Here is a 23,782-nt window from a genome sequence, read left to right as displayed (position 1 = left end):
CTAATTCTAAGCGTATTGTTGGAAACAGGAAAACATTTTCAATATGATTTGTTCCTTTGTTCGACATTTTTCAACTTTTTATGATCGCTCAATGTTGAAAAAGTCTGTTTGTCGAGCTCAAAGCCATATTTTTAGGCAAGGTGGAACCAAGGTGGTGACCTCCCACCAGCAATAGCCATACGAATTCACTTTACTGCATATCTTTCTAATCCATTCTACTTGAATTCCTAATCCATTTTACTTCTAATTCACTTTACAGTATATCTTCCTAATCCATTTTACAGGGTGAGTTGAATGCTGCAAAGATCATTTGGGGCAGACATTGGAATGAAATCCGTGGCAAACTGAAATACAATGCTGTCATCGAAATGTTGAGTGAGTTGCCAGATTCGATATCAGTGCAAGAATCAGCTGATTGGACCAGAAAATTGGTTGGAAATGTTCTGTTGAAGAACGATCCATCAAGTTTAGCAAGCATCGTTGATTGGACAGTGGAGAAGGCATTGTAAGTAACTCATTTCTCCTAGAGGAGAACCTCTTTAAGGATTTGAAAATAATCGTTTAATTGTGTTTAATCCTAAATTAGGGACCAATACATAAATTAATAATACAGAGTAAACAAAACATTACTCACATCAAGTAGTAAAAAGTAATTTGATTGTATGATAAGAGATATTGTGGTATTTCTAAGGGTAGGCACTCACTAGTTAGTCAAGACAAGACTAGTCACGATTAGTCACAATACTTCACATAGTTGCTTATGAAGTCATGTCTAATTGCAATGATTAATCGTTATGAGCTGCTTCATAAGCAACTATGTGTACCCACTCTAAGACGTTGATGTTGTCACGATCAATTGATTACTGTAGATTCATACATTTGGAAAAAGGTGTACCGTATTTTATTGCCATTTGAAAAGATATTCATCTGAAATAGAACTACCTATTTAAATCATAAAGATTTATTGACAGACACCCATATAGTGCACTTTCTCAGAAATTTCAAGCAATAGAAAGATTATAATTAAGCAGGATATAGGCCTAGTTTACTAAAGCACATTCTTGCCGTAGCCACACACCGAATATATGAACCCCACTCACTCTTTATAGACATGATGTGCGCGACTTAATGATGCACTGTATAAATCAAAATCTAATTCTAAGCGTATTGTTGGAAACAGGAAAACATTTTCAATACGATTCGTATGATTTGTTCCTTTGTTCGACATTTTTCAACTTTTTATGAGCGCTCAATGTTAAAAAAAGTCTGTTCGTCGAGCTCAAAGCCATATTTTTAGGCAAGGTGGAACCAAGGTGGGGACTTCCCACCAGCAATAGCCATACGAATTCACTTTACTGCATATCTTTCTAATCCATTCTACTTGAATTCCTAATCCATTTTACTTTTAATTCACTTTACAGTATATCTTCCTAATCCATTTTACAGGGTGAGTTGAATGCTGCAAAGACCATTTTGTGCAGACATTGGAATGAAATCCGTGGCAAACTGAAATACAATGCTGCCATCGAAATGTTGAGTGAGTTGCCAGATTCGATATCAGTGCAAGAATCAGCTGATTGGACCAGAGAATTGGTTGGAAATGTTCTGTTGAACGATCCATCAAGTTTAGCAAGCATCGTTGATTGGACAGTGGAGAAGGCATTGTAAGTAACTCATTTCTCCTAGAGGAGAACCTCTTTAAGGATTTGAAAATAATCGTTTAATTGTGTTTAATCCTAAATTAGGGACCAATACATAAATTAATAATACAGAGTAAACAAAACATTACTCACATCAAGTAGTAAAAAGTAATTTGATTGTATGATAAGAGATATTGTGGTATTTCTAAGGGTAGGCACTCACTAGTTAGTCAAGACAAGACTAGTCAAGATTAGTCACAATACTTCACATAGTTGCTTATGAAGTCATGTCTAATTGCAATGATTAATCGTTATGAGCTGCTTCATAAGCAACTATTTGTGCCCATCTGGTGTGTGCCCACCCTAAACCTAGCGCCGCAGTGCAGGATGGTTTCTTACAGCTTGGCGTTGTTGTCATTCGAGATGGGTGTCTGGCTTGGAAGTGTTTCGGCCGCATTGCAGGACGACTGTTAACGGTTGCCGGAAGATCAACAGCTGGATTTTTTTCGTTATTTTTCGTGATAGAGAAATTCTGATTGCAGATTCGTTCTCAGCGACCCCAAGTTTAGCCTAAAAGCTCAGAATGTCAACAATGTTTTTAAATAATTAAAAAGCATCATGAAAAGTCACTAATATGGTAGTACACCACGTTTCTGGTAACTTTTTACTGGTGACTGGAGTTATTATTGACACACAAAAATCAAAATAATCGTGAGAAAGAAAACTGCTGATGAACGCGAATAAGACCGCCACTCCATTGTTCCATTGTCTCGGCTGCTTGGCTGAGCCTGGATGGAGGGATCAAATAACCGACTGGTTTGATCTTTCGTCTGTCCACCAGGCGGAACTACGCCGACCATTGCTGGGTGGAAGATGTTACTGCGGCCGCTTGCATTCCCACCAACGCTGCTATTATTTGCTGTCTCAGCGCCTAGTCCGATTCAGCCAATCAACCAGCCTGCACTGCGGAGCTAGGTTGAAAGCTTCTATTTTTTTTCAATAGCGCGTCAGTCGACCGATGGAACGGATGCGCACGAGCTCGACCGATGGTCTTCGTACGCTGTATAAAACGCATGGTCCTGACCATGTTTTACGACATGCGCACGAGCTCTGAATGTGTAAAACTGATTCATCGATGCGTACGGTCAGGATGGTACATACGCACTGACGGTCGGTCGAGCTCTGTAACCGGCCTAAAACATTAAGGACCGAATTCACCAAAACGAAAACTTGGTTTGAGCGAGCGGCAGATTCTAAATGAACAAAAATCTGGTGTGGCGCACTCACACAACTTTCCTTGCCGTTATGGAAATTTATCACCTGACGCTAGTGTTCTCGCACATCTCAAGTCTACTATTCAAAGATCCAAGCCAGCTGGTGACAGGACCATAACGCTGGAGACACACGAGCTCTATTATCTCTTCATAGTGAATGATTTAATAGATTCACCAGTTGCCAACAGTTTGTAATTGAATAATCACATTTTCTCGAATTTCGAGCTTATTATAAATTTTAGGTAAAAATGTTACTGAACATTAATTGTAGAGATTTTCATGCTCAATCTTTTCCACTTGAAATTTCTTGTTTAAATTGTATCTGAAGCCTGATAATTGGGAATCTAAACTCAAACTTTTCATAGATGGGGCGGAGCTACTGAAAATTGTAATAGAATGTGCACTATGTTAACTGCTCTGCTCGAAACCGCTCGGTTGACTGAAGACATGTGTACGCTCTCATGCCTGCTCCAGTATATCGAACCGCCTGGCAACCGAGCAGTTGGACTGGAGACTACAACCGCCGCGATTCGCCGGTTACTACTAAAACCGAGCGATGCATGTGTACGGCACCATGTGTTTCCCTATACCTGGCAATCGCTCGGTTGGTCAATCGCGCGACAACCGAGCGTAAATCGCTGTCATGTGAACAGGCTCTTAATAATACAGAGTAAACAAAACGTTACTCACATCAAGTAGTAAAAAGTAATTTGATTGTATGGTAAGAGATGTGGTATCTCTCCATAATTGAAAGAATAAGGGTAGACACACACCAGTTAGTCAAGACATAATCAGACACGTTTAATCACAATACTTCACATATAGTTGCTTATGGAGACATGTCTAATTGCAATGACTAATCAGTGTGTGCTGCTTCATAAGCAACTATTTGAAGTATTGTGACTAATCGTGACTAGTCTTGTTTTGACTAACTGGTGTGTGCCCACCCTAAGACGTTGATGTTGTCACAATTGATTGATTGTTGAAATCAATTGAAATAACTGATTTTGAACAAATATATAGTGGTATTGATGACAGCATAAACGTATTATTCTTTCAATTAGTAAAAAGTGATAAAATAGTTCTATCAGATTAATATGTGCAACAAATTTTGAATATGGCTTGTTTAAAGAGATCTGCCATCTTTCCTGACTTCCTGAAAACCTCAAGAACCGTTCCTGTGTACAAGAAGGGTGACCATGAGAGCCTAAACAGCTTCAGGCCAATATTGATGACTCCAATCTTCGGGAAGGTGGCTGGAAGCGGTCATAAAACCCCAACTTGAGGAGTTTTTTGAGAGAAACAACCTTTTCTCTAGTATGCAGTTTGTTGCATTCATGAGTTTGCTTACTTTTGACACCTACTGTAAAATAAAGGCAACTTTACTATAGAAGTATGTACCCATTATCCATTATACTTTTGCCAGTAATAATCCATGATAAACTTCATCAAGTGTAGAAACATTGAAATGTTCAAACGATGAATGTTTTATTTACCTCTTAATAATTTTGAGAATTTGTAATTTTTAGTTTGTAATCATATTTTTATTCTTAATTGATTCAAAATATTCCATCTTAATTATGAACATTCATTATGAAATTATTGAAAAATATAATTTCTTGCTTAATAAAATATATAATTGATTAATTTAAACGAGAATGGTTGAGTTCAAAGCCACTGATCAATTTCATCAGGTTTTTTTACGTTCAGTAAAAAACGTGATCACAGATGAACCACAGAATGGAAAGTCGGCTAGTATCTTGACGCCATAATCTTGAATGAAAGTGTAGCATTGTAATACAGCAGTAGTTTTAATTTCTAACAAGATGATGCAGTCATGTGTCGTGGTCTTGGTGCACTCAAATCTTGGTTAGATTGATACCTTCCATTTTGTGTGTATTCTGTGGCTGAACGGTTGCTCATGACTGACAGATGTTTCCCCTGTTGATCATATTTTGTAAACAAAACTAGAACTTAACCTATTTCATTGTAATCAATTAAAATGGAAAACCATCAGGTGATTGGAGTAGTTTTAAATGCTTTGTAAAATATTTTAAATGTTATTGAATTTATGTAATCATGTATTTCTCTGCTCCCAAATACATTATAATGGAGTCCATTATTTTGTAAACAACCTCGTATTCAGCCATGTCTGTTTACGTTCAGCTACTATATTGGTTGAGTTCAAAGCCACTTATCGGTGAGTGAACGATGAGATCGGTGAGTGAACGTGGCTCTGAACGAAGTACTGTTTTGTCATTGAACGATGCATAGACTCACATGCAGCGCTAGATTATTTGGAATTGAAATCGGCCATTAAGGGGACAGCCTGGAAGATTATTACATACTAAAGATCTTGAAGATTTTTGTGATCTATAATATTACAAAAAATATATATTATATAATATCTCGCGCTAAAATACCTCAATGGAACCTTTAATTTCAAGTTAGAGCTAGCATTAGGAAGGCATAGGTATTGTGCGTTTATACCTCTTCAAGGTCTTTGGTCTAACTGATAAGAAAAAAAATACGTCATATCCGGTTCGTTCACTGATCAGTTAATTGTACTTTTCCACCGATGGAAAAGAACGTAAATAGAGTAGCTGAACGTAAACATACATGGCTGAATATGAGGTTGTTTACAAATGATGGACTCCATTATAATGTATTTGGAGCAGAGAAATGCATGATTACATAAATTCAATAACATTTAAAATATTTTACAAAGCATTTAAAACTACTCCAATCACCTGATGGTTTTCCATTTTAATTGATTACAATGAAATAGGTTAAGTTCTAGTTTTGTTTACAAAATATGATCAACAAGGGAAACATCTGTCAGTCATGACTCAACGGCAACCGTTCAGCCACAGTATACACACAAAATAGAAGGTATCAATCTAACCAAGATTTGAGTGCACCAAGACCACGACACATGACTGCATCATCTTGTTAGAAATTAAAACTACTGCTGTATTACAATGCTACACTTTCTTTCAAGATGGCGGATTATGGCGTCAAGATACTAGCCGACTTTCCAATCTGTGATTCATCTGTGATCACTAATCTGTGATCAGGTTTTTTACTGAACGTAAAAAAAACCCGATGGAATTGATCAGTGGCTTTGAACTCAACCATTACGTTCTTTTCCATCGGTGGAAAAGTACGATTAACTGATCAGTGAACGAACCGGATATGACGTATTTTTTTCTTATCAGTTAGACCAAAGACCTTGAAGAGGTACAAACGCACAATACTTATGTCTTCCCAATGCTAGCTCTTACTTGAAATTAAAGGTTCCATTAAGGTATTTTAGCGCGAGATATTATATAATATATATTTTTTTGTAATATTATAGATCACAAAAATCTTCAAGATCTTTAGTATGTAATAATCTTCCAGGCTGCCCCTTAATGGCCGATTTCAATTCCAAATAATCTAGCGCTGCATGTGAGTCTATGCATCGTTCAACGACAAAACAGTACTTCGTTCAGAGCCACGTTCACTCACCGATCTCATCGTTCACTCACCGATCAGTGGCTTTGAACTCAACCAATGAACAGTTGATATAACAACAATAAACCTGTATCAGTTACCGTTATAGAAGGCATTGACAAGTCAGAGGTTCGACTACGTTGTTCTCCTATCTTTCTCCACTGCCATTATAACGTGGACCTCACTATAGTAAACTTTTATTAGTTGATAATATTGTGGGAAAGTTAAGAAGACAACTTGGAGTAGACAACTTGAGATGGATTGGAAGAGATTTCAGGGATGCCTGCCCAATGGAGACACTCTAGTGTTCCCTTGTCCGATGTCATCTGGAGTATTCTTTATTGATTTATACAATAAGTACATCATCAAAATGATAGGGAGGGAAAAATAAGGTATCCTTTTGCTATTCCTCTCCCAAATTTAGATATGGTTACACATAGTCCAAAATAGGTTAAGTCTTGTAGTTGATCACTTCACACAATGTTTAGTCCTTAATTATTTTCACAAAGTAGATTTTTAAATTTAAATGCTTTAAAACCAAACATTGGTGGCGAAATTTTCCCAAAAGAAGTTCATATCTTCTCCATGGAAGCGTTACCGTTTCAATTTTTTTTAAACAAATTCATTCAAAATAAGATTATTTAAAAATTCAAAACTGGGCGCTGAGCAACAAATTATCGAATGAGAATATGAATGCAGATTCAGCCTTTAGGCAAAGAACCAATCTTACACTCACTCACATGAGATATAAGAAGAGCAGGTCCTGTAAGGCCGGTTACAGAGCTCGACCGACCGTCAGTGCGTATGTACCATCCTGACCATACATCAGTTTTTCTGACTCACAAAATGGACGCCTTTACAGATTGTTTAATTGCAGCTTATTATCTTCGTAAACGAAAGATTAAAAGACGTAAATATCAAGTTCACCCGATGGTCGCCCAAAGAGCATTTCAAAGAGAATTTAGTACCATTATATACATCATTGCTTGGGGATGAAGATACATTTTTCAACTACCTCAGAATGTCTATCAGAAATTTTGATGAGTTATTTGGAGCTTGTATTATCACCATTGGGAATACTTGCAGTCACTTCAAGCTACGGATCAAATAAATATGTAGATAATATTAATAATATATGATGTTTTCACTAAAAAAACTAGATATGATTGAAGAAATGTATAGAAAAACTCTGAATTCAAATATGACACTATTAATTGAATTCATTTATTATGCTATTCAATTCAGTATCACCTGATTGTCGGGCAGAGGTGTCAGCACAATGGTTATGTTGCGTCGGGCTACTGATCAGTACAGCTCTGAACCTAGCGCCGCAGTGCAGGATGGTTTCTTACAGCTTGGCGTTGTTGTCATTCGAGATGGGTGTCTGGCTTGGAAGTGTTTCGGCCGCATTGCAGGATGACTGTTAACGGTTGCCGGAAGATCAACAGCTGGATTTTTTTCGTTATTTTTCGTGATAGAGAAATTCTGATTGCAGATTCGTTCTCAGCGACCCCAAGTTTAGCCTAAAGGCTCAGAATGTCAACAATGTTTTTAAATAATTAAAAATCATCATGAAAAGTCACTAATATGGTAGTACACCACGTTTCTGGTAACTTTTTACTGGTGACTGGACTTATTATTGACACACAAAAATCAAAATAATCGTGAGAAAGAAAACTGCTGATGAACGCGAATAAGACTGCCACTCCATTGTTCCATTGTCTCGGCTGCTTGGCTGAGCCTGGATGGAGGGATCAAATAACCGACTGGTTTGATCTTTCGTCTGTCCACCAGGCGGAACTACGCCGACCATTGCTGGGTGGAAGATGTTACTGCGGCCGCTCGCATTCCCACCAACGCTGCTATTATTTGCTGTCTCAGCGCCTAGTCCGATTCAGCCAAGCAACCAGCCTGCACTGCGGAGCTAGGTTGAAAGCTTCTATTTTTTTCAATAGCGCGTCAGTCGACCGATGGAACAGATGCGCACGAGCTCGACCGATGGTCTTCGTACGCTGTATAAAACGCATGGTCCTGACCATGTTTTACGACATACGCACGAGCTCTGAATGTGTAAAACTGATTCATCGATGCGTACGGTCAGGATGGTACATACGCACTGACGGTCGGTCGAGCTCTGTAACCGGCCTAAAACATTAAGGACCGAATTCACCAAAACGAAAACTTGGTTTGAGCGGCAGATTCTAAATGAACAAAAATCTGGTGTGGCGCACTCACACAACTTTCCTTGCCGTTATGGAAATTTATCACCTGACGCTAGTGTTCTCGCGCATCTCAAGTCTACTATTCAAAGATCCAAGCCAGCTGGTGACAGGACAATAACGCTGGAGACACACGAGCTCTATTATCTCTTCATAGTAAATGATTTAATAGATTCACCAGTTGCCAACAGTTTGTAATTGAATAATCACATTTTCTCGAATTTCGAGCTTATAAATTTTAGGTAAAAATGTTACTGAACATTAATTGTAGAGATTTTCATGCTCAATCTTTTGCACTTGAAATTTCTTGTTTAAATTGTATCTGAAGCCTGATAATTGGGAATCTAAACTCAAACTTTTCATAGATGGGGCGGAGCTACTGAAATTTTTACAGATATGGGACTTGTGGCAGTTGATAGAGCATACCAATAAATATTTTAGGTATGAGTTTGATCAAAATCATTGGAGCCGTTTTTGAGAAAATCGCAAAAATCCCTGTTTTTGACATCATTTTTGCCATTTTAGCCGCCATCTTGAATTGCATTTGATCGAAATTGTTCGTGTCGGATCCTTATAGTATAAGGACCTCAAATTCCAAATTTCTAGTTATTTGGGAGATGACACAGACGCACATACACTCATACACACACACACACACACACACACACACACACACACACACACACACACACACATATATATATATATATATATATATAATATATATATATATATATATATATATATATATATATATATATATATATATATATATATATATATATATATATATATATATATATATAGACCAATACCCAAAAACCACTTTTTTGGACTCACGGGACCTTGAAACGTATAGGAATTTAGAAATTGGGGTACATTAATTTTTTTCGGAAAGCAATACTTTCCTTACCTGTGGTAATAGGGCAAGGAAAGTAAAAGTTTTGAAATGATTGAAGAAAAACTCTGAATTCAAATATGACACTATTAATTGAATTAATTTATTATGCTATTCAATTCAATATCATTTGATTGTCGGGCAGAGGTGTCAGCACATTGGTTATGTTACGATAGGGCTACTGATCAGTACAGCTCTGAAAGCTTCTATTTGTTTCAATAGCGCGTCAGTCGACCGATGGAACGGATGCGCATGAGCTCGACCGATGGTCTTCGTACGCTGTATAAAACGCATGGTCCTGACCGTGCGCATGCGTGCTCTGTACGGATACATGGAATATCTATGAAAAAGACAAGCGCGACTGACGTACGCACTGACGGTCGGTCGAGCTCTGTAACCGGCCTAAAACATTAAGGACCGAATTCACCAAAACAAAAACTTGGTTTGAGCGTCAGTTGATTCTTAATGAACAAAAAATCTTATCACAAAACCAATTCAAAATCTTCTGACTTGGAACCAACCGCCGCTCAAACCTAGTTTTCGTTTTGGGTGAATATGTGCCTCAGTCGTGTTCTTGTATTATTTTGTGTGGAAATGAATTTGAATTTTGCAGGTCGTACGATCTCATTGATAGAGACAGTTGGCTAGAAAAAGGCATCAGTTTGGCTGAGCTGATGCTCGACATTGTGCTGAAAGTGGAGGAGTCAGACGCGGCTGTTGGGCTGGAGAACATTCTCATTGAGAAACTGAGTGCATTTCTCACAACACTCCGCCAAATATCCTGTTTGAAACTTGTCTATCATATTATTTTCACAAAGTAGATTTTTAAATTTAAATGCTTTAAAACCAAACATTGGTGGCGAAATTTTCCCAAAAGAAGTTCATATCTTCTCCATGGAAGCGTTACCGTTTCAATTTTTTTTAAACAAATTCATTCAAAATAAGATTATTTAAAAATTCAAAACTGGGCGCTGAGCAACAAATTATCGAATGAGAATATGAATGCAGATTCAGCCTTTAGGCAAAGAACCAATCTTACACTCACTCACATGAGATATAAGAAGAGCAGGTCCTGTAAGGCCGGTTACAGAGCTCGACCGACCGTCAGTGCGTATGTACCATCCTGACCATACATCAGTTTTTCTGACTCACAAAATGGACGCCTTTACAGATTGTTTAATTGCAGCTTATTATCTTCGTAAACGAAAGATTAAAAGACGTAAATATCAAGTTCACCCGATGGTCGCCCAAAGAGCATTTCAAAGAGAATTTAGTACCATTATATACATCATTGCTTGGGGATGAAGATACATTTTTCAACTACCTCAGAATGTCTATCAGAAATTTTGATGAGTTATTTGGAGCTTGTATCACCATTGGGAATACTTGCAGTCACTTCAAGCTACGGATCCAATAAATATGTAGATAATATTAATAATATATGATTTTTTCACTAAAAAAACTAGATATGATTTAAGAAATGTATAGAAAACTCTGAATTCAAATATGACACTATTAATTGAATTCATTTATTATACTATTCAATTCAGTATCACCTGATTGTCGGGCAGAGGTGTCAGCACAATGGTTATGTTGCGTCGGGCTACTGATCAGTACAGCTCTGAACTTAGCGCCGCAGTGCAGGATGGTTTCTTACAGCTTGGCGTTGTTGTCATTCGAGATGGGTGTCTGGCTTGGAAGTGTTTCGGCCGCATTGCAGGATGACTGTTAACGGTTGCCGGAAGATCAACAGCTGGATTTTTTTCGTTATTTTTCGTGATAGAGAAATTCTGATTGCAGATTCGTTCTCAGCGACCCCAAGTTTAGCCTAAAGGCTCAGAATGTCAACAATGTTTTTAAATAATTAAAAATCATCATGAAAAGTCACTAATATGGTAGTACACCACGTTTCTGGTAACTTTTTACTGGTGACTGAAGTTATTATTGACACACAAAAATCAAAATAATCGTGAGAAAGAAAACTGCTGATGAACGCGAATAAGACCGCCACTCCATCGTTCCATTGTCTCGGCTGCTTGGCTGAGCCTGGATGGAGGGATCAAATAACCGACTGGTTTGATCTTTCGTCTGTCCACCAGGCGGAACTACGCCGACCATTGCTGGGTGGAAGATGTTACTGCGGCCGCTCGCATTCCCACCAACGCTGCTATTATTTGCTGTCTCAGCGCCTAGTCCGATTCAGCCAAGCAACCAGCCTGCACTGCGGAGCTAGGTTGAAAGCTTCTATTTTTTTCAATAGCGCGTCAGTCGACCGATGGAACGGATGCGCACGAGCTCGACCGATGGTCTTCGTATGCTGTATAAAACGCATGGTCCTGACCATGTTTTACGACATGCGCACGAGCTCTGAATGTGTAAAACTGATTCATCGATGCGCACGGTCAGGATGGTACATACGCACTGACGGTCGGTCGAGCTCTGTAACCGGCCTAAAACATTAAGGACCGAATTCACCAAAACGAAAACTTGGCTTGAGCAGCAGATTCTAAATGAACAAAAATCTGGTGTGGCGCACTCACACATCTTTCCTTGCCGTTATGGAAATTTATCACCTGACGTTAGTGTTCTCGCGCATCTCAAGTCTACTATTCAAAGATCCAAGCCAGCTGGTGACAGGACAATAACGCTGGAGACACACGAGCTCTATTATCTCTTCATTGTGAATGATTTAATAGATTCACCAGTTGCCAACAGTTTGTAATTGAATAATCACATTTTCTCGAATTTCGAGCTTATTATAAATTTTAGGTAAAAATGTTACTGAACATTAATTGTAGAGATTTTCATGCTCAATCTTTTGCACTTGAAATTTCTTGTTTAAATTGTATCTGAAGCCTGATAATTGGGAATCTAAACTCAAACTTTTCATAGATGGGGCGGAGCTACTGAAATTTTTACAGATATGGGACTTGTGGCAGTTGATAGAGCATACCAATAAATATTTTAGGTATGAGTTTGATCAAAATCATTGGAGCCGTTTTGAGAAAATCGCAAAAATCCCTGTTTTTGACATCATTTTTGCCATTTTAGCCGCCATCTTGAATTGCATTTGATCGAAATTGTTCGTGTCGGATCCTTATAGTATAAGGACCTCAAATTCCAAATTTCTAGTTATTTGGGAGATGACACAGACGCACATACACTCATACACACACACACACACACACACACACACACACACACACACACACACACACATATATATATATATATAATATATATATATATATATATATAATATATATATATATATATATAATATATATATATATATATAATATATATATATATATATATATATATATATATATATATATATATATATATAGACCAATACCCAAAAACCACTTTTTTGGACTCACGGGACCTTGAAACGTATAGGAATTTAGAAATTTGGGTACCTTAATTTTTTTCGGAAAGCAATACTTTCCTTACCTGTGGTAATAGGGCAAGGAAAGTAAAAGTTTAGAAATGATTGAAGAAAAACTCTGAATTCAAATATGACACTATTAATTGAATTAATTTATTATGCTATTCAATTCAATATCATTTGATTGTCGGGCAGAGGTGTCAGCACATTGGTTATGTTACGATAGGGCTACTGATCAGTACAGCTCTGAAAGCTTCTATTTGTTTCAATAGCGCGTCAGTCGACCGATGGAACGGATGCGCATGAGCTCGACCGATGGTCTTCGTACGCTGTATAAAACGCATGGTCCTGACCGTGCGCATGCGTGCTCTGTACGGATACATGGAATATCTATGAAAAAGACAAGCGCGACTGACGTACGCACTGACGGTCGGTCGAGCTCTGTAACCGGCCTAAAACATTAAGGACCGAATTCACCAAAACAAAAACTTGGTTTGAGCGTCAGTTGATTCTTAATGAACAAAAAATCTTATCACAAAACCAATTCAAAATCTTCTGACTTGGAACCAACCGCCGCTCAAACCTAGTTTTCGTTTTGGGTGAATATGTGCCTCAGTCGTGTTCTTGTATTATTTTGTGTGGAAATGAATTTGAATTTTGCAGGTCGTACGATCTCATTGATAGAGACAGTTGGCTAGAAAAAGGCATCAGTTTGGCTGAGCTGATGCTCGACATTGTGCTGAAAGTGGAGGAGTCAGACGCGGCTGTTGGGCTGGAGAACATTCTCATTGAGAAACTGAGTGCATTTCTCACAACACTCTGCCAAATATCCTGTTTGAAACTTGTCTATCATATTAATATCACATACAAACATTTCGTCGAGGTAAATATAACCATAGAGAAAAAATAGTTTTTAAGAAAATATTCCATGGAGTTGTGTATCAAGTTGAGATGATAATGTTTCATATTGTGTTGATACTGTATAATTTGTGGTGATACTGTATCATTCATGAAATATAGCATAAGAAGAAATCACATGGTATGGTGCGTTTATGCTCTAATGAATGATAGACAAGGATACCAATTGAATTGCCAATCAAACACTGGCATTATAACGTGGGCCTCACTAGAGATTACCTGTCAAATCAGAGCATATTTAAACTTTGAACAAATATTGAAAATTGAAAATGTTTTTATTGGCAGAATTAAAAAATTACAACATCTTAGAAATCTCTATATATAAAAATGAATGTCTGTTAATGTAATGTGTTAGTTTGTTTGTTTCCTATAGACTCGAAAACTACTTTGGCATGAAACGTTGGGAATATGTTTTGTGAATATTGGGGATGGTTTCTGACCAGAACTTTTAATAGGGGGGCTATTATAAGTATATTAATCTATTTTACAGACCTATGTTTTCGAAATTTTCGGCCGAGCGGCTAACGTAGAACGGGAAGATCATCATGATTCAAGATCATGTTGTGATAATATGATTTAGCATATGAACTTACCAGCTGTAATAAACACGTCACTCTGTGATAAAATTGTTTACTGGCATTGAAACAGTAGTTTTAAGTACATAGGAAGTCCGTAATGAGATGTAAATAAAAATATTGATTGTCAGATAAATTTCATGATTCACCAAATAAAGTCAAGTGTGACATGAGATACATTGACTTTTTGGCGGTACGAAGTTTGCCGGGTAAGCTAGTTGTAATGGGGTATTTAAAATAGGTGTATTTTGGGGTTATATTATGTATGGTATTGTGATGGTATTATGAGGTTGTGAGAACAACCCTAGACATTATGGTAACAATTTATAATAGGGGAATCGCTTGGCTTGCGAGAGGTTAAATTGATCTAACTCTATAACTCATGAGAAAGGAACTATATTTTAAAATAATAAACAAAACAGTTATATTTTGGAGAACTAAGTAATCGATTTAATCAAATTGTAACTCAAAATGAAACTGGAAACTTAAATAAAAATAATATTGAGAAAACTTTTTAAACAAACAATAGAATAATTACAGGATTTGCCTTCAATAAAAAAGATGAATAATATATAATAATAAAATTGATAATATTAGCTCACTGAACTCACTGAACCAGGAAAATGGTGTCTCGGAAAAGAAGGGTAGAGCCGGGCCCGATTATCTGCAGTAGATAGCTCCAGGTCCCGTCCTCGTAACCGACTGCCAGAGCCTCTCATTTTTTCCATAATTTTACTTGTCATGAATTTTCACCGTCGTCAACAATTTATCTATTCATTGTGAAAATTCATGACAAATAATAAAAATTATGTAGTTCTATTACATCCCCGGGTCCCCCTAAACTTCGGCCCGAAGTTATCGAAAAAACGGCATCTCTCTAAGTTAATTTTTACACATTTCAATAATATTTCAAAATTAAAGTCAAAATTACCGCAAGCTAAAATTATTATTATTATTCACAATATTATTCTAATTGGATATTTATATGTAACATAACTTTCAATGAATACCTTAAATCTATGTGAGTGCCAATTCATAAGCTAAATGCAAGTGATATAAATTACATTATAGTGAACTAATTCATAAAAATCAAACTTAACACATCAATCAACCTCAAATCAACAATTCAATACATCCATATCTGAATAAGAATTGAATGGAAAAAATTTCAATTATATTGATGAATAAAATTAAACCTACAAAATCTACGAAAGTAATAAAATTGAATCATAATGCAAAAATTAAACATCAAGTCCGAATAGTATTCGAGTAAGCAAAATAATATTGTGGACCTTGAAAATAAGAATAATAATAATAATTGAAATAGTTTATCTTCTAATCTGGGAAAATATTTGAATCGATAGCATAAAAGAGTAAATGGATACAATAATAGTGAATAAGTAATTATTATTTGCATAGTTTCCTATATCCTAACCCATTATTTTAATGATTTCATTACATACTACTTTACTAAAACACAATATATTCTTAAAGCTCCTGTGGGTAGTCCACAATTGGAGTACGTTTCGGGACTCTCAGTTGATTTGCTTTCTTCTTAATATAATTTTGAAGACATAAATACAAGAATATAACAGTTATCAGTGTTTGCCAGACAATAATAATATAAATGATCAGTTTATTGTTCACCCCTAACAAATCAAAGTTATTTGGCATTTCAACATGATGGAAAATGTCTTCTGAGAATGAGTTGTGCTCTTCAAATTTTGAAAAATTCAAGTGCCAATTTTCATTTAAGATTTCCGAAAGGTTTAAGTACTGAGGCAGAGTCTCATGTTTAAAAATTGGGATGCTCAATTTAGATAAATTTGTCCACATGTGAGGAATTAAGTTATTAATAGCTGGAGAAGGATGGGAACGGGAGTCGCAAGGATAAAGAGTGCTTATCAGTACGTCGCCGTTGTCGTCTTGAAGTTCGCAGTTGCAAGGGATGTGGAGTGATAGGGTTCCTGGACTGTTGCTTGGGACCTCAGTTGTTGAGTTTTTACAGCGAATTGTCTTTTTGCCGGTGTTGTGGAATAGGAAGGTGTCTTCTCGTAGGCGAGTGATTAGGGTTTGATTGTCAGTTGCTTTACAATCAAATTTGCAGACTTCTCGTAGCTCCGATACGTCTGCTTCTGATGTTAGAAGGTGGAGACAAGTGGCTTGGGTGGCGGAGTTCGACATCTTTTTCCTCGGAATCAAGCAGAGGCCTTTCTGCTTGAACTGGCAATCGTCTTCTTCGTCATCTGACAGGATTTGCAGTTTATTTTCTTCTCTAAGTATCAGGTGATGTTGGGAGGTCAAACGGCAGGTATGACCATTCCAATGAAGCGGGATAGATTGCAGGTGGAATAATGAAATAGTTGAATTTTTCTTCTTTATTGGTATTTTGAGGGTAACCAATAGTTCGTTGTCGGATTTTCTGCAGGATGTTAGTTTCAAGTTTCGAATTTTATCGTTGTCTTTTGTTGATATGGTGAAGTTTCTCTTGTTTATTTTCTTTTCGAGTTCTTGAAGTCGATTGTTTAGGTCTTCTTTTGAAATGACGTGATGAGAAAGTTGTTGATTGTAGCATCTCATGTCGATTTCATTGTAGTTGTTAGATAGAGTCATCATATACATGAAAATAGTAGTCCTCAGTTGTGTTTTCAGTACATCGGTTGTAGTATTCCCTTTCTGAAACTTATTCTGTTGGGTGAATGATTCTTGCCAAAGAATAAGGTCATGCTTCATGTTGTTCAATACTTTCTTCACGTTCTCTGCCATGCCGTTCATCTTGCGTGTGTTGTCTATCAATTCGACATGTTCAGCGTGAACGAAGTCTTGAAGATTACTGAGATGAGAAGTGATGTCGGTTTCGGTTTTCACGTATGCGCCCAATTCTTCGTCGGTAGCTACTCCGCAACACCAGTTTAGGACCGCCCCGATCGTATCGATAGAGCGTTCGCGGCGTGGTAGTCGATTTTCGCTCTCAGCTGGAGTGTTGTCGTCATCGCTGCCAATGTAAATGCCGTCTTGTAGTTGTAGAAGTTGCAGCTCCGTTCGATGAATCTGATCAAATACTGCACACTCCGATGAGGAAGGGAAAGGACATGAGTCAATTTTTAAAGGAGTACTCAGAAGGTTCCTCATAACAAATAAAGGATTTGACCTAGGAATACTGAATGTTATTGGAACTGTGGACTCGTAAAATACTACATTGTGAATTTCTTTAAATAGAGCTCCGTGAAAAAGAGAAATTTCTTGAGACAATACCGTACAACATATTTCTACAAATGCTAAGGAACAAAGTATTATGGTATTCATTTTAAAAATATTATATCAGTTAGTACTCTATATTAATCTATCAATGAACAGTTCGTATAAGATATCAATTTTATAAACAATAATTACTAGTAAAATCCCCAAAAACCCTACAAATAGATTATGTAAATGGTCAAATTAATAGCTATTTCTTATATTCCAATCGTAATCACCTACTGGAATTGATTATTTCATTAACATCAATACAGATAATATTGTTATTAAAATATACGTTTTCACATAAATAATCTTATAAATAAATAAATTATTATATCAAGAATCATCCGTTTCTGAAAAAGAGAAACATTTTATTACATACGAGTCAAGAAAATAATATTCAAGCATAAATCGTATTTGATGATTTTCAAATAGCATTCATTCATAAACAAAAACGTGAGAACAATTCACATCTTTTAATAATGAATCATCGTTAGAATGTCTAGTAAAATTGTCTATCAGAGCTCAATTATATTTCATTGTTTCATCGAAGTAGAAATCCAATTAATTAATTGATTGATTGAAAACTGCATACTATTGTGATTTGAGAATCATCTCGATATTTAGTCGTGAGAAAATGGATTTGATCGCTTCACAAGTCAATACTGATCTCGCAAACAAAATTCTCTAAAAATTCAGTTGTAAGCATGATATTGTTTTTCAATGATTTGGAAAATAAATAAATTACATGAATGTTTCATCTCGATTTCTTCTCATCAATTGTCTTTTAAATTAATGAAAGGCAAAGATTTAGGATGAGCGAGGTATAATTGCTAGCATAAAGAAAAGTGCTGGAATAAAGAATACAGTTAGACAATAGAACAATAAACACTTAATTGATGGGATCTCGTATGAAATATTTTTTCAATTTATCTACATGAAAAGCTACATTTTTATAAGTACCTCGTAGCGGAAAAAATATCTCATAGACTTCATCTGTTACTTTCTTTACTACTTCATATGGGCCTGAATATTTTTTGACTAATTTCCTAGACTGTCCTTGTCTTACATCAGGATCGTGGACCATAACTAAATCTCCTGGTTCAAAAATGCAATCTGTTCTATTCCTATCGTAATAGTATTTCTGTTTTTCTTGTGCATCTGATAAGATTGATGGTATCTGTTCTCGCACTTCTTTAAGATTTGCTAATCTCGCGTCTAAATGATAAGTGACGTCGTCATTTTCGGGAAAGATTTTCAAATCTAAAGGAGTAGTGGCTTCAAAACCGTGCAATAAGAAAAAAGGTGTATATTTCAAAGAGCATTGTTTCGAAGTATTGTATGCGAATAAAACTTTCGGCAGCATTTGTACCCACAATTTCCTATTATCGGCTACGTAAGCTGTTAGCATCTCTTGAATTGTCCGGTTGGCTCTTTCGGCCAGACCTTGACTTTGGTGGTGACTTGATGATCCTAATATGTGTTTGATTCCAAGCTCAACCATAAGGTCATCGACTTTTTTATTTACAAAATGTGTACCTCTATCGGATCGAACTTCTTTTGGAACGCCAAATCGGTATATTAATTTCCATAAGCATTTAGTGGTATTATTTGCGTCGGCGTGTTTACAAGGTTCAGCTAAAATATATCGGGTCGTTAAGTCAACAATCGTTAGAATGTATGAATAGCCCATTGAGCTCTCTAACGGACCGATGTAGTCCATCATGATACTTGAGAAAGGCTTACTATCACACTTGATGGGTGATAAGAAACCTTGAGGCTTCGTAGTAGGGGTTTTTCTCTCTTGGCAATTTTTACATGATCTTACATAATTCGCAATGTTTTCATACATATTTTCCCAATAATATTTCGATGATATTTTCTCATGGGTTTTATAAATGCCGGTATGTCCACCTGTTAAGGAATCATCATGGAATGTTTCAAGGATTTTATTGATAAGAGATCGGGGTACGAGAAGTTTCAATTGATTGGTATGCCCATCAAATTTCTTCAGATAGACAATGTCTTTTTCGATCGTGTATTTTCTCGCCTTTCTAATCGTAGCTGTATCACTATGATTAGGGTTTCGTATTGCATCATATATTTTTCTTATACTCTCATCATTTTTCTGTAAAGTCTTTATGTCTATTTCTTCTATTTCGAATATATTGTAGTTTTCGTCCTTTGTGAGATCAGTTATATCCTTCTCTAGTGGATATCTACTCAGGGCATCAGGTACGTGCATTTGGGCTCCTGGTTTATATTTCAAATCAAACGTGAACTCCGTTAATTTCATAAGTAACTTACTGACTCGAATACTGGGGTTTTTCCAAGTTTTATAGTATTGCAAACTAGCATGATCTGTGTAGATTGTAAATAATCGGCCAATTAAGTATTGTCTGAAATAATTTACACAATACACTATTGATAGAAGTTCAATCTCTCCTACTGCCCAATTTTCTTCATGTTTTGTCAGTTTTCTGGAAACAAAAGCTACTGGATGTAATTTTCCATTGTCATCTGGCTGCGAGATAATGCCCCCTATTCCAACTCGAGAAGCATCTGTGTGTACCACTACCTCCTTATCATTATTAAAATGATGAAGTACGGGTTGTGATAAAAGTTTGCTTTTTATTTCCGAGAATGCGTTCTGCTGATCTTCTTCCCAAGTGATTGGTTTATTCTCGTTATTTTTAGATATCAGATTTGTTAAGGGTCTTGCAATTATAGCGTAGTTTTGAATGAATTTTCGGTAAAATCCACTAAGACCAAGAAATGCTCTGACATCTTTGACAGTTTTGGGTATAGGGTATTTTTCGATAGCTTCCAAGGTTTCGGAAGCGGGTTGTATCCCTTCCTTTGAGACAGTGTGTCCAAGTACTTTAATTTTTCGGTAGAAGAAGTGACATTTAGATGTATTCAATTTTAGTCCTACGTCTTGCAATCTTTTCAAGGTTTTCTCGAGCTGTTGATATTGCTTATCAAATGATTCTCCATAGCTAATGATATCGTCCAAGTAAATCAAAACTCCTCTATACAAATAATCATTGAATACTTGGTTGATTGCTCGTTGGAAAGCATTTGGAGATGTTCTAAGACCAAAAGGTAGTCTTTTGAACGTGTACAGCCCTTTATGAGTTGCAAATGCTACATATTTTCGACAATCTTCGTGTAATGGCTGTTGGAAAAATGCTTGTCTGATATCTAGGGTGGAAAAGTAATCCGAATTGTCAAGAGAATCAAAAATTGTTTGAAGAAGGGGAAGGGGATATCTATCCGGTAATATTTTCTCGTTCAACATTTTATAGTCTACAACCAATCTGAATCCACCGTCTTTTTTAGTAACTAAAAATGCGGGAGAAGCATAATGACTCTGGGTTTCACAAACTATTCCTGCTTTTATCAATAACTCTACTTGTCTGTCTATTTCTGTTCTTTGAGCGATAGGTAATCTGTACGGTGACTTAGCAATGGGTGTGTAATCTGTAAGTTTGAACTTGTATTCGGGTAATTTCGCTTCCTCGAAATCAATTTCGTTTGTTGAAAATAGGTGTTTGTATTTATTGATGAGTCTTTTCGCTTTGGAATTTTGCTCTGGTGTAAGATCTTTATTAATATCTATTTCACAACCCTCTCCATCGAATAGAACAGAGTCTACTAATGAAACAGATTCGTCGTAATTACAAACTTCTCCTTCAATTTCACCAATAATAGTTTCATGCAACAATCTTATATCTTGCCTTCCTAGATTCAAAATTCTAATTTCACTCATGTTTGTTTCAAAATCATCCTCATTCCAAAGCACATGCAATTTTTATTATGTAATAACGATTCATTTGGAGTAAAATGGGATACTTTGAGCAATTTTTTTTAAACAAATTCATTCAAAATAAGATTATTTAAAAATTCAAAACTGGGCGCTGAGCAACAAATTATCGAATGAGAATATGAATGCAGATTCAGCCTTTAGGCAAAGAACCAATCTTACACTCACTCACATGAGATATAAGAAGAGCAGGTCCTGTAAGGCCGGTTACAGAGCTCGACCGACCGTCAGTGCGTATGCACCATCCTGACCATACATCAGTTTTTCTGACTCACAAAATGGACGCCTTTACAGATTGTTTAATTGCAGCTTATTATCTTCGTAAACGAAAGATTAAAAGACGTAAATATCAAGTTCACCCGATGGTCGCCCAAAGAGCATTTCAAAGAGAATTTAGTACCATTATATACATCATTGCTTGGGGATGAAGATACATTTTTCAACTACCTCAGAATGTCTATCAGAAATTTTGATGAGTTATTTGGAGCTTGTATTATCACCATTGGGAATACTTGCAGTCACTTCAAGCTACGGATCAAATAAATATGTAGATAATATTAATAATATATGATGTTTTCACTAAAAAAAACTAGATATGATTAAAGAAATGTATAGAAAAACTCTGAATTCAAATATGACACTATTAATTGAATTCATTTATTATGCTATTCAATTCAGTATCACCTGATTGTCGGGCAGAGGTGTCAGCACAATGGTTATGTTGCGTCGGGCTACTGATCAGTACAGCTCTGAACTTAGCGCCGCAGTGCAGGATGGTTTCTTACAGCTTGGCGTTGTTGTCATTCGAGATGGGTGTCTGGCTTGGAAGTGTTTCGGCCGCATTGCAGGATGACTGTTAACGGTTGCCGGAAGATCAACAGCTGGATTTTTTTCGTTATTTTTCGTGATAGAGAAATTCTGATTGCAGATTCGTTCTCAGCGACCCCAAGTTTAGCCTAAAGGCTCAGAATGTCAACAATGTTTTTAAATAATTAAAAATCATCATGAAAAGTCACTAATATGGTAGTACACCACGTTTCTGGTAACTTTTTACTGGTGACTGAAGTTATTATTGACACACAAAAATCAAAATAATCGTGAGAAAGAAAACTGCTGATGAACGCGAATAAGACCGCCACTCCATCGTTCCATTGTCTCGGCTGCTTGGCTGAGCCTGGATGGAGGGATCAAATAACCGACTGGTTTGATCTTTCGTCTGTCCACCAGGCGGAACTACGCCGACCATTGCTGGGTGGAAGATGTTACTGCGGCCGCTCGCATTCCCACCAACGCTGCTATTATTTGCTGTCTCAGCGCCTAGTCCGATTCAGCCAAGCAACCAGCCTGCACTGCGGAGCTAGGTTGAAAGCTTCTATTTTTTTCAATAGCGCGTCAGTCGACCGATGGAACGGATGCGCACGAGCTCGACCGATGGTCTTCGTATGCTGTATAAAACGCATGGTCCTGACCATGTTTTACGACATGCGCACGAGCTCTGAATGTGTAAAACTGATTCATCGATGCGCACGGTCAGGATGGTACATACGCACTGACGGTCGGTCGAGCTCTGTAACCGGCCTAAAACATTAAGGACCGAATTCACCAAAACGAAAACTTGGCTTGAGCAGCAGATTCTAAATGAACAAAAATCTGGTGTGGCGCACTCACACAACTTTCCTTGCCGTTATGGAAATTTATCACCTGACGTTAGTGTTCTCGCGCATCTCAAGTCTACTATTCAAAGATCCAAGCCAGCTGGTGACAGGACAATAACGCTGGAGACACACGAGCTCTATTATCTCTTCATTGTGAATGATTTAATAGATTCACCAGTTGCCAACAGTTTGTAATTGAATAATCACATTTTCTCGAATTTCGAGCTTATTATAAATTTTAGGTAAAAATGTTACTGAACATTAATTGTAGAGATTTTCATGCTCAATCTTTTGCACTTGAAATTTCTTGTTTAAATTGTATCTGAAGCCTGATAATTGGGAATCTAAACTCAAACTTTTCATAGATGGGGCGGAGCTACTGAAATTTTTACAGATATGGGACTTGTGGCAGTTGATAGAGCATACCAATAAATATTTTAGGTATGAGTTTGATCAAAATCATTGGAGCCGTTTTTGAGAAAATCGCAAAAATCCCTGTTTTTGACATCATTTTTGCCATTTTAGCCGCCATCTTGAATTGCATTTGATCGAAATTGTTCGGGTAGGCACTCACTAGTTAGTCAAGACAAGACTAGTCAAGATTAGTCACAATACTTCACATAGTTGCTTATGAAGTCATGTCTAATTGCA

At 36.8% G+C, this 23,782-nt stretch overlaps 1 protein-coding gene across 3 annotated transcripts in view; it reads left to right on the top strand.

Moving 5' to 3' along the window:
• The window catches only part of LOC111044125 (kinetochore-associated protein 1), a 55,994-nt gene extending 42,152 nt beyond the window's left edge, over positions 1–13,842 (top strand). For 2 of the 3 annotated variants that reach the window (XM_039424694.1, XM_039424695.1), the window contains exons 11-13: positions 285–505; positions 10,140–10,329; positions 13,771–13,842. In XM_039424694.1, the coding sequence (XP_039280628.1) occupies positions 285–505; positions 10,140–10,329; positions 13,771–13,827 (468 nt within the window). In that variant the 3' untranslated portion in view covers positions 13,828–13,842. Of the gene's footprint in view, positions 1–284; positions 506–1,446; positions 1,665–10,139; positions 10,330–13,770 lie in introns of all 3 variants that reach the window. The other variant, XM_039424696.1, reaches the window with a different exon arrangement.
• The last annotated feature ends 9,940 nt before the right edge of the window (positions 13,843–23,782 follow it).

The sequence above is a fragment of the Nilaparvata lugens genome, chromosome 3 (assembly GCF_014356525.2).
Source record: "Nilaparvata lugens isolate BPH chromosome 3, ASM1435652v1, whole genome shotgun sequence".
NCBI classification, from domain to species: Eukaryota; Metazoa; Arthropoda; class Insecta; order Hemiptera; family Delphacidae; genus Nilaparvata; species Nilaparvata lugens.
Note: the sequence above shows the minus strand (reverse complement) of the source record. Positions and strands in the feature narration are given on the sequence as shown.